Below are 17,046 nucleotides of genomic sequence, written 5' to 3'. Positions count from 1 at the left end.
CGGTTTTAAATGCAACATTATTTGTAGTATTTGTAAACAATGACAAACAAGAAAACCATGTCCTTCTACACTTAAAATTACAGACACATGACATATGAATGAAAGGATTTTAGGGGATTGTAGCAGTATTTCAGTTGCATATGACTTATCAGCCATAAAAAGTTGCATTCATTTAACAAAGATGTAGAACAAAAATAACACAACACAATAGACAAAAATGTAATATTATTATCAGGTTAAAGTATACATGTCATTAAAAGAGATTACTCCTGTACATTTACTAACATCTTGAACTATTGATATATAACTGAATAACAAACAAAAATTAAAATTTGCTTTTAGTAACCGATTATAATCGATTATCAGTTGGTTAAGTGGAACCGATTATCGATTATGAATTTCTGACCAATTCCATCACTAGTGTTAAGTAAAATTTCTATCATGTATTAAGTGAAATTTCTATCATGTATTACATTTCCACCTTGAGTTGGTGTCTTAATGAAACTATATATTGTATGTTCTAAATGAAGCTCCGGTACATAAACACATCAGATGTTATACAGAATAAAAGAATAAAGTTGTTGTTAAAGACCATTTATTTGTTAAAGACAGTTTATTTGTTGAAGACAATTCAAACTTTGAAACTAATATTAAATATAATAAATTGCAGAGTGAGGTAATATACTAATCAACAAAACATGGTGCTGGGTTAGGTATATTATTATTTTAAATATAAGCAAAGCTAATTATTAAATAGTACTCTGTCAGCAATGATTTTGTCATCTTCCATCATCCTTGTAATTTTTTTTCTGCTCATGCCATGGACAATTTTAGATTAAGATACACAGAAGGATAATATAATTCTAGCTGTCATATTTTCTCACTTAAATAAATTGCCTGGTCATCAATTAAGATAATTTTCTTTGCTGTTTCTGCACCTCTCAAGGAAACATGGAAAACCATCTCTCCACACACACACACACACACACACACACACACACACACACAAAGGGAAGTAACTGTTACCAGTTAACAGCCTTTTCTACCTGCTAAGTGTCTTCAGCTTTACCTGATTTAAGCCAGTTTTAGTTTCACTAGCCATGCCATAAAAATGTCCTTCAGACAATCTGGTTAAATTCTCTAACTTCTATAACGTAAAATTGCACGTCTATGTTTCTTTGTCAGTAATACAATAAGTCAAAATAATGTCTTACATGGTGCATGCAACATTGTTGTGAAAAATCAGTGAATTTATTCTTGTTTTTGCAATTATTGTAACTGTTCATTATTGTCACATGTGATTTTGATTGATAACATTCATTTTCATCAGAGCTGTTTGTGTAATGTGATTTACACTATTTTACTTTATGTATATGTTATGACTCGGTGGTCATTAGCTTAGTAACAGAAAGAAGCAAAACCAATAAATAATGTAATTATCAAGTTATAAATGAAAATTTAAGAGGAACTTAAAGTATTATGAAATGAGTCATAATAATCCTGATAAAGTTCAATGAAAGTCCAAATGAATGAAAAGTTAATAATAAATTTAAAACTGGAAATGTACTTGTCTGCCAAGAGTCATGATGTCAAGATGGCATTGTCCAGAACTCCTTCCAGAATAATATTATAGTCCAAATAATGAGCACTATCTATTTCCACTGAAGAATCTAAACAACTATTTTTCCTCTCAAATAATATCTGAATTTTCTCAACTTGTTTACTACAGGAGTATTGCATTTGCTAAAATCTAATTGAATCTTGGCAACCAAAAAATGACCAGAATTATTCCATGTAAGATTCTTTGATGTTCTTAATTCTTTATGAAAACCCCATTTTTCCAGAAGCCCTATGACCTGGGTTTTGTCAGAGTTTATCCCCAATCCAGTTGCCATTAAACTTGGCCAGTATTATGGTTATGATCTGAGCATGCACATGTGAACAAATCACTATGCTCCAGCGAATTCTATTAGAGTTATTTCACTTTAGTGCTGTAGCAAGTTACGTCACAATCTTGCTAGTACAGCTAATGCTGTAAATTTTTATGGATTGTCATGAAACTTGGTAAATATCATGGCCATCACCAACAGGTGCACATATCAACAAATCACTTTGTTGCAACATTTTTTAGCATTATTGCCCTTTTGTTTTATGGATTACTGCATTGTATGACACAATTTCATTAGTTTGTAGCTTACTACGTTAACTGATCCAGTGGCCTAGTGGTTAGAGCGTCCGCTTCGTTAAAAGCGGGAGGTCGTGGGTTCAATCCCCATCAAAGTCATGCCAGAGACTTAAAAAATGGTATTGACATTTGCCTCACTAGGCGCTCAGCATTAAGAGGTTAGTATTGTTACTGGTCGGCCTGGTGTCATCATGCTACATGTATGCGGCATGATGCCCCAGTGCTAGACATCACTTTAAACTACCACACTGCAGACATCATAGCAATATGACTGAAAAATTGTTAATGCTATGTTAAAAATCCTAATCACACACACAGCTTACTACATTGCATGATAGTCTTATTAATGAAACTAGTTATGCAGTTTTTCTTGAATTATTGGGGGGGGGGGTGCTGCTGTAAAACTTGGGACATACTATGGTTATCATCAAATACTGACAAACTTTGGGCTCCTGTGAGTTTTGTGCAAGTTATTGACATCTTTAAGTTACAGCTTTATGCAACTACTCTTGCATGTTCTTGTGGGTTGCCATGAATTTGTAGCTCAAGCTGGATGCAACTACTCTTGTAGTTTCTTGTTGGTTGAGTGAATTCTTTTAGTTACAGCTGGACACAACTACTCTTGTAGTTTCTTGTTGGTTGAGTGAATTCTTTTAGTTACAGCTGGACACAACTACTCTTGCATTTTTTCATGGGTTGCCATGATTTTTTAGTTTCAGTGCTTCAAGTGCTGGATCCTATTTCAAACACCACTGGAATTTAATTAGAACTTTATTCATTACTTGAACTGGTGATAAAACATTTTAGACTATTTGTGATTTAATTCACAATAAAGCAAGTTCTTTTTAAATTTTCATATTTTATTCTAGGAAATGAATTGTTTGTTGAATTTTACAAAACTTGCTGGTTTTCACTCTTTTCTATTACTTTAAGACCATAGAGTTGTATTGCAATATGCATTGCAAAACAGTCCTGCTGTTTTGCAGTAGGTGTATGTTGTGATAGACTTAAGTCTGACTGCATTTACCTTAAGTGTGTTGTTACAGGCAAGAATGATTGCATAAATGGTACTCACTTTTACCTCCTTATTAAATGTGCTGGTACATAAGAGAATACTCATGTAACCTGATACACATCTTTTACGCCCAATAGCATGCAATGCTGTTTTCATTTCCAGAGATGTTGATTGAAAAAAGAGCAACCTATATTGACCATGAGGCCACTAAACCTCACAGCATAGAGTTTACATTTGAACCAGCAACCATCGAACTTGGAGTCTTCCCAATACTCAACAGAGAAGTTCTGTATGCTGAACCTTTGACAGTCAAGTAAGTTTAAGATGACTGGTATGCTCTCAGTGTTGAGTATTTTATTGTACATACTCCTTATTGTGCATCATTTCATTTTCTTCATCAAATAAATTAACAAAAATAATGCATCATTTCTTTAAAGACATAAAACTATATGTGCCTTGTTCCAGGTTTGGAGCCATAGTGGCTCAGTGGTTACCATGCCAGACTTGCAACCTAATAGTTGAGTATTTAAATTCTACCATTGGATCAGTCTGGATTCAGCTAGCATGTGTCCTAATGCATGGCACTTTTCTCAAGTTGCCTTTGCACTTAATAATGTTTGTGTGCCATAAAACAACAAACCAAAGAAGCAAACATTGTACCAGAACAGCAGAAAGTACAAGTTTCAGGTCATGCTGTTAAGGATTCACATGCATCTCAAATGAATTTTTTCCCCTACATTTTTTTAATATATTTAGTGTTTCGTGCTTTCCAGTTAAATTAGACATACTGTTTGAAGAAAAAAAATTTTGATAAATAATTCAGTGCATGTAAAATTAGCTATTGGCAGACTGTGTATATCTGAATGTCACAAAATATGATCTTTAGACAGTCCTATGTGACAAAACCCCCAAATTTTAGATGTTCCGTTTTCACATCAAATTAGTTATTAATCAGTGATCTATCATCTAGTATCAGATCATTTATTTTAAAAAATCAGTTGGAAGATAACTGTCATTTTTCCTTTCATAATATTGCTTGTCAGATCATTGTGGTCATTTATTTGTGACTCATGTAACAGGACGGACAAATTAGATATTTAACTGATGATTTCTTTTTTTGCTATAAAGTCTAATGACAGTACTCAATCAATCTAAATTCTTTCAAAATCTGATTTAAAGCAAAGTAATGTTATATTATGTAACTTTCCTTGACAAAAGACAAGAATCACATTACTAAGTCTGCCAGGCCTGTTCCATAAATATTATGCAAGATGCACATATATTAATTCGAAGTAATCAAATTAAACACACTTGTTTAATTGGAAGTGCAGTACAGTGCGACTCTGCCATAACGTGCCCCACAGTAATGCAGATTTGGATATAACAGTTATGGCGTAGCTTCCAAAATTTTGTATATTTATTCGCACATGAAAAAAAATTCTTTCAAAATACGTGAAATAGTGTATAGAAAATTTATTATAATTTTGGGGAAGAGATCACATATGAATTCGAATTAAATACGATCATGGTGTGGTTCCTGAGATTTTAAAAACCTGAATGTGTATTTTTCTTGTTCTGGAAATTTTTTTTTTTTTTAAGTACAAGAAAAAGTGTGTAAAACATTATCATTTTAGGAGACGAGTTCGCCTGTAAATTTTAATATAATACGATTGTGGCATAGCTTCTGAAATTTAATAATTTCACCAGGTTCTTGAAGTGTTATGCCAAAGAAAAACATTATCAGAAATGTTCCTTTTTACTGTTCCATGAGTAAATCCAGTAATTCATCTTTGTGATTGTCTTCAATTAATTCTGTAATCAATCATTGCTCAAAATATATCCAACATGGGTTTCTTCTTTAACTGCATACACATCCAAGCAGCAGACATGGTGATGGTTGATAAAAGATTCTCACAGTTTAATAAACATCAAAAACGAAAGCCGTCAACAACTTGTTTGCTGGACTTGGCAGTGTTATTAAACGCAATCAGTTGACCAGTAATTAATGTCCGCTTTATTAGCTGGAAATTGAAAGGGTATGAAATTGTACATGCGTTCAGTTTAATTTTTTTTTTTTTTAAAGTGACTCGTGACCATTGCAGGCCTACTGCACTTAGTTCTCGTTTTTTTACATGTATATGGTGTTTGCTTATGAACTCATTATTAATTTGCTATATTTTTATAAAAATATTTTACTGTTATGGAGAGGCAAATTCACAAACTCAAGTCGTTCTCTGCACTTTGCGCAATGATTAGTATAGTAGTTTCCACATGTTTCTTTTGGTATTCACAAAATCTCAAGTAAAAGTTGTATACACGCTGAAAGCATGTGTTGATTGTTAATTATTCTTGCTGTAGTCATTCAAACGAATAGGCATGCAAGCGTTAATTATTGCAAATTTACAGTGGATAAATGCACACAGAAATGCACTTGAGAAAGTGTTAGCAGTATGAAGTTTGTCCAGACACCGTTTATAGACCCTGGAACGTAATGAACCATACACATGCTTCGTCTTTCTTAACCTATTTTTTGCTGTTAATTTTTCCCATTGAATTCAGACACCTAATGATCTGTGACAAAATTATTGAATAGTTAAAATATGTATGCAATTGTTGCAATGGAATTACATGTATCATGGATTAATTGCAAGCCCCGACTGTACAATATCAGATGGCAAGTAAACAGTGTTAATGCTCTGTTCATGCTACATATTAGATGTTGAATTCAGACAATGATCTGGGACAAAATTATTGAATACTGTAAATCAGTTTGCAACTTTTCAATGGAATTACATGCATTATGGATGAACTGCATGCCACGATGGCACGATAGTAAACGATGTTGATACCCTATTCATCATATACATTAGACATGATTACATGTATATGTGCCAGTGAGTTGTTCTCAGAAAAAAAGTAAAATACTTTTAAAACCCTACATTAACACGACCCTGCTATTAACCTAATCCAATTTTTTTAACCCCAATTATCGTGTTATAGCGGGGTTCCACTGTATTTATTTCAGTTTAATTAGGTATTTGTAAAAATGCATGTGAGTGCAATCCTCTTAAAATGACAATACACAAAAATCACTAACAGTAATCAAGTTTTATGACTGCCGTTTGTGTTCCATCAAAGTGACATGATTTGCACACAGGTTGGTCAGAAATAAATATTTTGATTGTACTGCAAAAAGACTAAATGCCAGTATTGAGGCTAATTTCAGACATGTAAATTGTACAAATAATTATAGAATTTTGGTTATATTTCTTATAAAGTCACATAAGAACGTACATGGATGTACACTTCCAGTTCATAAATATTGTGAGAGGCTGGTTTCGAGGTCAGTCATAAACGACCATCTTAAAAGAGTGACAAGAAAATACTGGTGTTTCCTCACTGAATTGTTTACATTTTAATGGTCATCATATATTTATAATTAAAGGTAAACAATTTGTGTTAAGTCTATTTGCTTTCTATTTAAAGAATACTCTTATTTCATCCCATATCACTTAACATACCGGTTCACATAACAGTCACGTAACATCCTTACAGACATCCTCAGCAAGCATCCTGATCAACTGCAAATAACCTCTGATTGGTTACATAATGGTTTTTGACAAAAGAATAGCAACTGTGACGTGGGTAACTATTAGGGTTTTCAGTAAAAACAGCACTCAAAATTTTACTCATGTAATGGTGAAAGCTGACAGAAATAAATGATTGGTCTCAAAATTCATAAATTTGTCAAATGTTGAATATATGAAAGTATTTAAGTTTTCTTTATTTACACACAATATAAAATGACTCCACAGTGAACATCTTACTGTATAATTTATTAAAAGTATTATGACATGGCAAGTTGTTGAACATCACATAACCAGTTGGACAGACACATCACATATAACTTTGGGGTGATACAAATTTAATGTTTCATTTTTTGGCATTATATTTCCAACCAACAATTATTTTTTACAGTTAATAAATTAGAAATCAGAATTTTATATCGAACATCCATAGTTTTATTTACTTGCATTGACAAAAAAAGCTATTTTAGTTGTTGTATGAAGACATGTACTGTCCAATTTTGATCTGTCTCCGAATGAAATGTTTTCCAAAATTACAGAGGAATTAATAATTAACATTTACACATTTTATTTCAAAACTGTCTTTATTTTCACAGTAAGACGTGAACTTATATAATAAGTAATATTTATGAGCAATTTAATAGTTGCAATGACTTACCCATAGCTATTGTTTAGCATTCCTTTTCTAGCTAAGAAAAACCCACCATCAGTTTTGATATGCATACATCCTCCCTTAGAGTGAAGAATTGTCAGTATGGTGCAATTCTTTATGCGACTCACCATGTCCTTGGTATGTTATATGCAAAACAAGCAAAGATTGTTCATCTTTTTCAAGGACATTGATATGATCAAACGTGCCAAATTCACAAAAGAAAATATGTCTGTAGCAGTGTTTTTTTGACGGAATTCCCCCCCCCCCCCTTACCCGTTACCTTCTCAAAATTAACATTTCAGTCTAACCAGCAGGCTTAGAATACTGTGAGTCAGATTGGTATCCACCCCTTTCCTAATATCCCAATGAATCCCTATGGGATGTAGGACCCTCCACCTCAGGTGACTTGGTTATGTCTGCCCCCTTTGGAATTTGGATCTTATCCTAATGACGGAGGCGATACTGTGGCTTGCGTCCTGCCATCACCAAATTTCCGGGTGGAAACAAATGCGGAAGGCTAGAGGTGTCACTTCTTCCCAGAGTGACAGATGAACTTATCTCTCTCCAGTTTATGCCACTCCTTCAGCCCCTAATCAAAGGGGTAGGGGTCTTAGTGCGGATTGTTCCTATACCCACTTCATTCCTAGGGAATGTCCAGGTGATGCCCACACACACTCTGCAGCTCGGAGTGTCCTCAATGATGCTTTCTCCATTGTGGTTGACTCGAATGAGTTTGATATGGAGGAAGCACAAGTGACACCTATTTTTATGCCCACTCCTTCATCTCGGTTAGATGTGGAAGAGGAGGTATGGTCTTTTGACAAGACAACAAACAAAGTCTATAGCCTCTTACTCCCTAACCTGTGCCCAAAACCTACCACTTTGTCTAAAAAGATAGATCTTGGGGGCTCAACCTCAACCAGACCTGCTCCTCCTTCCTCATTCTTTTACAATTGAGGAAATTACTAAGAGGCTTTCTTTTGACCAAAATATTAATCAACAGTGCTGAGGGTGGTAGTTTCCTTCTCAACATTGCAACCCTTGATCTCTTCTGCCAGCTATCAGGTACATTCCCCAAAGTGGCCCATGAAATCTCCCCAACTTGATGCCAGTGTGGCCAAGGTGGGTTTTTCAAGTGGAGCTCAGGCATGCCATTCCATAAATGACATTGAAGCCATGTAACAGAAAGTCTGACTGCTTGTTACCACAGCATCACATGCTGGTGTCTTCTATGCTGCTTCTTTTAGTATGCTGAGAGAAGCATCCTTGTACACAGCCACCAATCAATGCATGCTGGAAGCTGTGGCCAAGACACCTCAGCATGCACTGTTTCCATGGCTTTGTTGTTGGAATTTAATATCTGTCGTGTTATAACAAATGACCTTGACTGTGATCGGCTGGCACTATATGGTGGATGATCAGGGTCTCTGTTGTTTGTAGTTGGAGCCACTTACAAGCAGTCACATGTGGTAGGTCATAGGTTATCAAAACATGTATGTATAATCAAATTACTTCATCAAATTGAAACAAAGTAATAATTCACCTTGACCCTGTGAGAGATGAGCTTTGGCTCAACAGTCTGTAAAGAAGTATTGTTTACTATTATTATTATTATTATTATTATTTACAGCTTTGCTCTGATAAGTCTTTGCTGTTTTATTTCAGATCAAAATCTAAAGACAGTGCTAAATGGCGGCGGAAGGATAGACATTTACAGCATTCCGAACATTTGAAACTGAATTCAGATCAACGAGAGGTAATAGCTATATGTTTTTGTTATTGACTTCTATGACATGATATTGACAGAAATGTTCATAATATTATGTCATATTTTTATCAGACACATTTTTAGTATTACTTGATGATGTGAAAGAAGTTAAAAATACATCATCTGTTGTATTGTGGTCTGAAGGTTAAAAACCTTGATCAGATTCAAACTCAACTTTTGACATCTGGTATACTATTCTCAAAACTTTTTTAGCAATAAACTGAAGCATAAGCACAAAACCACCAAATTAGATATCATACTTGCAGTGCACCGTTGTCATGGAAATTTATTGAGAGAGTTTAGGTATCAAACAGTCTGAATGCTCCATGATTCTAGCTTTATTCTTATCAAAGATATAGACTCTCAAAAGCTTTACACTTGGAGTATGATTTTGGTTTTGTTGGATTTAACTGCATTTGTAACATTTTTGGCTAGATCATGTTACCGAAATTGGAGCTAAGTGTCTTTTCCATGGATACACTGATAGGGTTGGGTTGGTGTCCAAACTGTAAGCCTTGGGATTACAAGTCTGATACTATATCAACTGGGCTACAGTAGGTTAAGTTAAAGTTTCTTGCCCAAGAGTTTTGAGGATAATTGGTCTGGCTCATGATTCAGCATTGACCAAACAACCATCTCTGTTTGAGCAAGATTGGCTCAGTAACCAGTGGTCCGGCTGTGGCCCCATATTCTCAAAACATTTTGAGCACAAAACATAAGCTCAGGCTCAGAGAGGTTTTAATCATATAATATTCAGGAATTTCATATGGTGACTCTTTTAAACTGCTAAATTTCAGTGACAGCCAGGGCTTGTGTTTTGTAAAATGCTACGAACAGCTCTACTGGTAATATTGCGATGAGTTATTCACTCTCCACAAATAATTACAACATCATCATTTACAGCATGGCTTTGTTTACAGCACATGGAGTCATATATTGGAATGGCGGATCCTGTATATATATCATTATTTGAAAGGCAACTGCCATGAAATCTAGGTAAAAAATTGAGAAGTTTGCTCAGAAAACAACTGAAAATCTTTGTTTTGAACAGTAAGATTAGGGAGAATGCTCTCCTGGGAACAATTTAAGGAATGCGATGGCGAGTGAGAGTGATCACACTCCTCAAAACATGAGCCCTGGTGATAGCTATGCTGCAAAGTATCATACCTTATATATTGGTTTTGAGCTTGAGTTTGAAATTTTAAGCATGCAACCGTTGTAAATACATCCACCAAACATGTTAATTTGCAGCAAAAGTGCTGAAAGTCATCTGTCCACCTACCAGTAGTTGAATGTCAGACAAGTGTGATCTTCCCTTGGGTTGAGGGATTTGTGACAAATAAGACTGCAACACCGAAGACAATAACCTTAAAGATTCTGTTTAACCAAAACTTTTTGAGACTCAGCCCCTTCCTCCTAATCAGCATTTTAGGCTAACAGCTGACAACCATTCATGTAAGCTACTGACAGTGCAAGTACTGTACCTTGTTCAACTTGCAATTGTTTAATTTGCTGTTAAGTCCTTTGCCTCTTATTATGACAGGATTCGGTTTCTGAGAGATATCTTTGCTGAATTTATCTAACATTTAGGTAAAACATTCATAGAATCAGTAAGGTTTTTGCTGCATGTATGTACATGAAGAAATACTATCATTTGCAGGCATACTTCCTGGACATGCACATAAAATTACACCTCTTTTACTGCTGTAGGAGATATCAAACAATGACCTGTTAATTGCCATTGCTGTAACAAAATGTAAGAGTGCCCACAATAACAACAGTTTATATGTATATTAGATTCCCATTGATTTATTACTATTGCAAAAGCTACTTATAACATTAAATAAGTGTGCAAATGAAATAATAAAATTCTGTTGCTTTTATAAATGGACAAACAAAAAGATGAAGATATTTTCAATAAAAAAAAGAGATTAATGAAAAATACAGGATCTAATGAAAATGTTTACTTTAGGACATGGTGTGAGGGGACTCCATATGAAGTATAAGATGGAAAAATAAAAAAATTACAGCTGTTATAAATGTTTGTTTTAATACACTTCCAATGAAAGTTATAAAGCTCATGAAAAGCGACTGGCTCACTCAGTAAAGTCTAAGTTTGGTAGGAACAATGGGTAGGTGCCTCTAATGCTTTAGATGTTGATTAAGTCATTTGGCATGAGACATGTTTGGTCTTGAGATGGTTTGTCATACTGCCAGTAATTCCACTACGGTGTGAGAACTCATGTCGGCACATATTACGTAACCATCAAACAACTCAATTTTAGAAACGTATTTCCAAAGAAAGACTTGAAGTATTGCTCATAGCCATCGAAAATGAAGTGCAGCTCTCATTGCATAGGGCCAGTTTCTGCATCACTCATAGAAAGCCATGTGCATTCTGTTTAGATGGTTTCCACTTATGCGAATGTTTACAGGCAATAAACAAAACTGAGTCATTTACCCATGTAAATGTTTTAGCCTTAAATGATGTCTATATGTCTTATAGTACTTCTCCTCACATTAGTAAGCATGCTCTTGTTTGAGGACCTTGTAAAATCAAATCTGCTTTTGCCTTTACATGATTGAGCAGTTCTGTGGAGTTATCTCGCAGCAGGAAAGTATAATTCATAGCACAGCACAGGAAAAGTATTCTACATAGCACAGCATTAAAGGTTCACAGGCTGACCTTATCCAAGCCATGGGATGAACTGCTGAGATGGCTCTAACTTTTGTCACCTTGGGGACCTTTCATTCCATTGGGTTCATTTTGACCAGGTGAAACCTGTAACAGTAGGACTACATGCAACCTTCTCTGGTTGTTCAGGTTGGTCCTTTTCTGGGGTAAGGGGATGCCACTCTTTTATGTAAGATGATTGGAAAATATATTGAAGAAGATACCAATTTTCTGAGTAAAATGTTTGCTGGATAATATGTACCAATTATAGTATATGTACAGGCAGTTACATTAATACCTGACCAAGCATGCAGATTCATTCCAGTAGTAACCTATATAAGGATGGGATTTGGCACCTGTCCCACTGCCCAAGAGAAAAAACACTTGTCTTTTCTGTATAGGTGAGCAGCCAATGTTCCGTACTTTTATTGCTAAAATAAATCATGGTTGGGGGCTGGATTTTGCATGGCATGATTGTACTCCTAATGTATCATGATTTAGAAACATTTTTGTCCAAAATTTGGTTTACAATTCTAGCCAGTTGGATATTACTGTCATTTGTAATCAGTTTTAAAAATCTGAAGCTCAGATTCAAGCTCAAGACTTCTGTAATTTCCAGGCACTGTATTCTCCAACTTAAATGCACACATCTTTGCTCAGTTTACTGAATAGAATCATACTGGTAACATTGTGTGGTAAAAAGATTTTTATGAAACTTGTTTTTTATGAATAATTACCAAGTTTTCATAATTAGGACTCAAAATAGTTTATCATTATTATCAAACACTCTACACATTATTTTTGTTGCGCTAATAAAAAGAAGACTTAAGTAATGTTCATTCAGAAATTTTGTGTTGATGATTGCTTTGATTCACATTACTTACTTTGTTTCATGATTATTATGTTTTGCTGATTTTGCTCCATTCTTTCTTTTATTGATTAGTATTCTGTGGCTGGTTATAAAACAAAACAGAGTTGGATTGTAAGAGAATGCTTTTCTCACTTTTCTTTCTTAGATGTGTATTTTATGTCACAAGTTCTTCTGCAAGCTATTTAGCATCGACAGCACTTAAAACTTAAAACATTTTTGGTCAGGTGTTCAGAAAAAAGAAAAAAGGTATTTGAACATGAAACTGAAGCTCAAGCTCAAGCCTGAAAGCCAGATCTCAGTTTTGGATTACAGTGTTTTATTAAAATTTAGCTTGAAAGGAGAAGAGCCCAAGTTAGGTAATCCTTTAAGTTTCTATGCCCCTGCTGCACTATCCTGTTTTGGTTATGTCTCTCCATCCATCAATTCATCCATCCATCCATCTGTCCTGAGAAGCTTGTTTGTAAGATTATGCAGAAACCGCTTGACAAATTTTGTTAGCATATTTGCATCTATATGCATCTGGTTAGAATTTCATACCATTATGAGAGTTTTCCATTTTTTTTACATGTGCTAGAACTTTTTGGGACAAAATCCTTGGTTGCACAAGTAAACAGAGACCTCTTGAAGTAAACAAATGAAATTTTCTAATCGTTCTTGTGTTTATATATAAAATATAAATTACCAGTTTCAATTTTAGGCCAATTTTTCTTCTTTTTTTTTTAAACACATTTTTAGCTCAATTAGTCATAGACCAGAAGAGCATATTCCTAAAGAGCTGATGGGATGGCCTGTCTTTCACTGTCAGATGTCCATCTACTCACAAGTACACATTTGTTATCACTACTTTTCTAAACTACTTGAAGGATTGCTGTGAAATTTTGCTCACACATACCAAGATCTAGCTATGCTATAAAGGTTCTGCTTAGACATCTATTATGGCCACTACAGCAGCCACCTTGAAAATCTTTTTATTGCAACTTCTCCTGAATGAATTGACTTATAATCATAGTTTTTTTCCTGAAAGACTTGTTATAATGTCTGGTTGGTCCCAAATGAAAATGATGTCAATCTGACATCCAGTTTGGCCACAATGAAACTGTATTAAAAATCTTGTTATTGCTGTTCCTCCTCAGTGGAAAGACATATCAACATGTATTTTTTACTGGAAGACTTCTTACAGTAATTGGATGGTCTTAAATAACATTTTTGCCAATCTGGCATACATTTTTGATTTTCATGAGCAAGGGACAAAAACAATGGGAAATAAATAAGGTAGTAATGACAAAACATAATATTACAGTTACAAATGGTGGGATGCATGCCCATGTTGTCAGAGGGACTTTAGTATACTGAGGGGTTCTGTAGTGAGTGACCATTGTACATGAACACAAGGCAAGGATTTGTATGCTGTTAACAGAAATATGGCATCTATCTCTTGACCCCCCCCCCCCCCCAGCCCCCCACTTGGAATATTGTTTTATATTGGCTTCAGAACACTATTGTGTGTGAGCAAAGCAAGAAAATCATACCTGTATCCACCCCTAATCCTCTCTTATTTTTGAAGGTATTGTCTGTTTATGTGTTATGATCCTGATAAGAGAGGTGAGTCAGAAAAATCTTGAATGAATTTATATGAAACAAATATATTTTGAACAGTTGACTTTTTGTTCAAAGGTTTTTGCTCTGAACTTGAGACATTAATAGTGCTAGCAATCATCCTTTCTGAGACATATATACATGTTTCAAATTCTGTTAAAATCTTGCAGCATATTTTCAAACTTCACTACAAAATGCATATGCTTGGGGTGTTGGATTTCTTCATTCTTTCATTGAACTTGTCTGGAACAGTAAAGAATATTTTAAAGCAGATATATTATCCTGTTGGAGACTAATTTAGAAAACATTTCTATAGTTGGTTCTACATTGATGTCTTGAAAAGACATGGAACCAGTCCAAGTGACAGAATATACAGTAGTAAAATAACACATGCGTTGTACTTGCAAGGCAATTGATAAGCATGGCACATGCATTGTGGATTTTTAATTTCCAACTCTATATGGCAGATGTGGACGTGGGGCACAAGATAAGGTATCCACTTTGTCTGGTGGATGTCAGATAAAGCATAGTTGATGTCTAGTCAATCTAGTGGAACTCTGTCACAGATTTTATTGCAGTCATAATGGGTTTATTGGCACCAATCATTGATTTTTTTGTATTGATCCTATGAGTTGATATGCTAAACAGACAGATGGGAGAAACTCTGATGACATAGACCCAACCATAGCTGGTTTCAGTGTAATACCTTTGCCTGCACAAGTTATAGTCAAATGTAGCAACATTACCAGTGGTATATATCAGTGACCAAGATAGGGGTACATGTGTAACATAGAAAATACTAACTTTAACATGTGCAAAGTTTGGCTACACTATAATGGCAGCTATATCTAATAGTGGCTGTTCATGTCATTTACAAAGTGATTTTCATGAAATCTTTTTTTTATCACTTTGTATCATTCAGCATCAGCTGAAGGTTAACATTTTTATTTGGCAGTCAGCTGTTATACATGTTACCATCCAATGGTCAGTCATGCTGTATGTCAAAAGCCACTCAACATGTTCAAAGCAGAGTTTTGATGTGCTTTTCAGCACTGGTGTTCAGAATGAACATTTACTGCTAAATGAAAATGTTTCTTGTCACAAAAGCAAATATTGTTAATCTGTGAAAGATGAACGTGGACTTGCAATATGGACTGAGAAAGGTAATGAGCTTATGGACTGTCAGTTTAATTTTTGGTGGGGAGAGGGCTAGGAATTTATTAGCACATTTATTATAAGTCTTTAAATGACTTAAAATTAGAATTCAAACATTATTGAGGAATGTTTTGAAAACAAAAACGACTTGTGTCAAATAAAGCTTCTCAACCACTAAAGCTTTAATTACTTGTTGCAAAGACTTAAATGTATTTTGATACCTTTCTTATATAGAATAATATACAAGGGTGGACAAATCGGTAATCTGTGTACCTGTTACTATCAAATTTGTTTTCAAACTACTTAGTTGTTCTAAAGTCCACAGGCTACCAACTGCATCTGATGTTGTTTTAGTTTTCCTTTAATTAGCTAACCCACTCCCAACCCCCATACACACAGTATGTACCCCCTGATTTCAAAAATGAAAAGCCTGAAGGTTACATTTTTGTTAACAGAACTTAATTATTTCATTTATTAATTTATAATTTCTAAACTGATTATTGCCAGGAGGTTCCTAACAATGTCATCTACTTTCACACAAAAGGGTGGTGTTTTTAGACTATAGATACATAGAAGGTGAATTCTGCATTGTCTGTATCCATTATTTTTAATTTCTGGTTTTAATTCACACCACCCACCCAACACAATGAAAAATTGCCCTCAGATTTGAAAACATGCACATTTACCTATTTGAAGCCTTATTAATTTATTAAAGAGTTATCAACATAAATATAGATGCAGGTTTAGCATAGAAACTACAATTTGGTTTCAGATGTGAAGATGACAATTTTAGGTACACCTGGCACCAGTTGGGTTTGAAATTATAAAATAATGAATGAAATAACAATAGTTTTCACAGTTTTTATATCTGTTGGGTTTCTTGTTTTAAAATCAGGAGAGGGTTGTTTACCAGGGCCAGTTACAGTATAGCAGTGAAAAAAAATTGTAGGTCTGCATTATTTATTTTGCAGAAATAAAACAGGATTTCTAACGTTTCAAGCAAGTGTACTTTCTTTTAATCATACAGAAAAAAACAGTTTCACTTAATTTTCAAGTTTACATTACTCAGATTTTAGTGAAATGTTTAAAACAATTTTTCCTTGAAATACATTCCCCATTCACATTAACTTTAGAGATATTAGCCTGCTACCTTGAGAATTAACCCCTGCTAAAAGACAAAAAATCTTTCTTTTTTCACTTTCTGATTCATACAGACAAAAGTAATAACCCTTGCCTATTACCTCCCCTTGCTACTGCAGGTGTTGCTAGTTTTTAAACTTCAAAGCTGTACTGATAACACATACATTATACTTCCAACAATCCGAGCAGTCTTAGTGTTAAAATTGAACCATCCAATATTGAAAGTGGATTTATTGTGCTGGACAATCATTCTTCTACGGGTTTTATACAGTATTTTCAGTTTTTTCAAATATGAGTGACTTTGTCACCTTTATGGACTTCATCAATTTAATACCACTTTGCAACATGCTATTATTGAACTCATGTTACCATTTATGAGTTAGCGCAATACTATTTTTGCTTA

At 34.5% G+C, this 17,046-nt stretch overlaps 1 protein-coding gene across 4 annotated transcripts in view; it reads left to right on the top strand.

Moving 5' to 3' along the window:
- LOC149773657 (DENN domain-containing protein 5B-like) overlaps window positions 1-17,046 on the top strand; it is a 126,505-nt gene that overhangs the window by 43,383 nt on the left and 66,076 nt on the right. For 3 of the 4 annotated variants that reach the window (XM_089946076.1, XM_089946074.1, XM_089946073.1), the window contains exons 7-9: window positions 3,363-3,513; window positions 9,105-9,195; window positions 12,825-12,863. In XM_089946076.1, the coding sequence (XP_089802202.1) occupies window positions 3,363-3,513; window positions 9,105-9,195; window positions 12,825-12,863 (281 nt within the window). The remainder of the gene's footprint in view (window positions 1-3,362; window positions 3,514-9,104; window positions 9,196-12,824; window positions 12,864-17,046) is intronic. The other variant, XM_089946075.1, reaches the window with a different exon arrangement.

The sequence above is a fragment of the Sinohyriopsis cumingii genome, unplaced genomic scaffold (genome assembly GCF_028554795.1).
Source record: "Sinohyriopsis cumingii isolate HCF-2022 unplaced genomic scaffold, ASM2855479v2 utg000622l, whole genome shotgun sequence".
NCBI classification, from domain to species: Eukaryota; Metazoa; Mollusca; class Bivalvia; order Unionida; family Unionidae; genus Sinohyriopsis; species Sinohyriopsis cumingii.
Note: the sequence above shows the minus strand (reverse complement) of the source record. Positions and strands in the feature narration are given on the sequence as shown.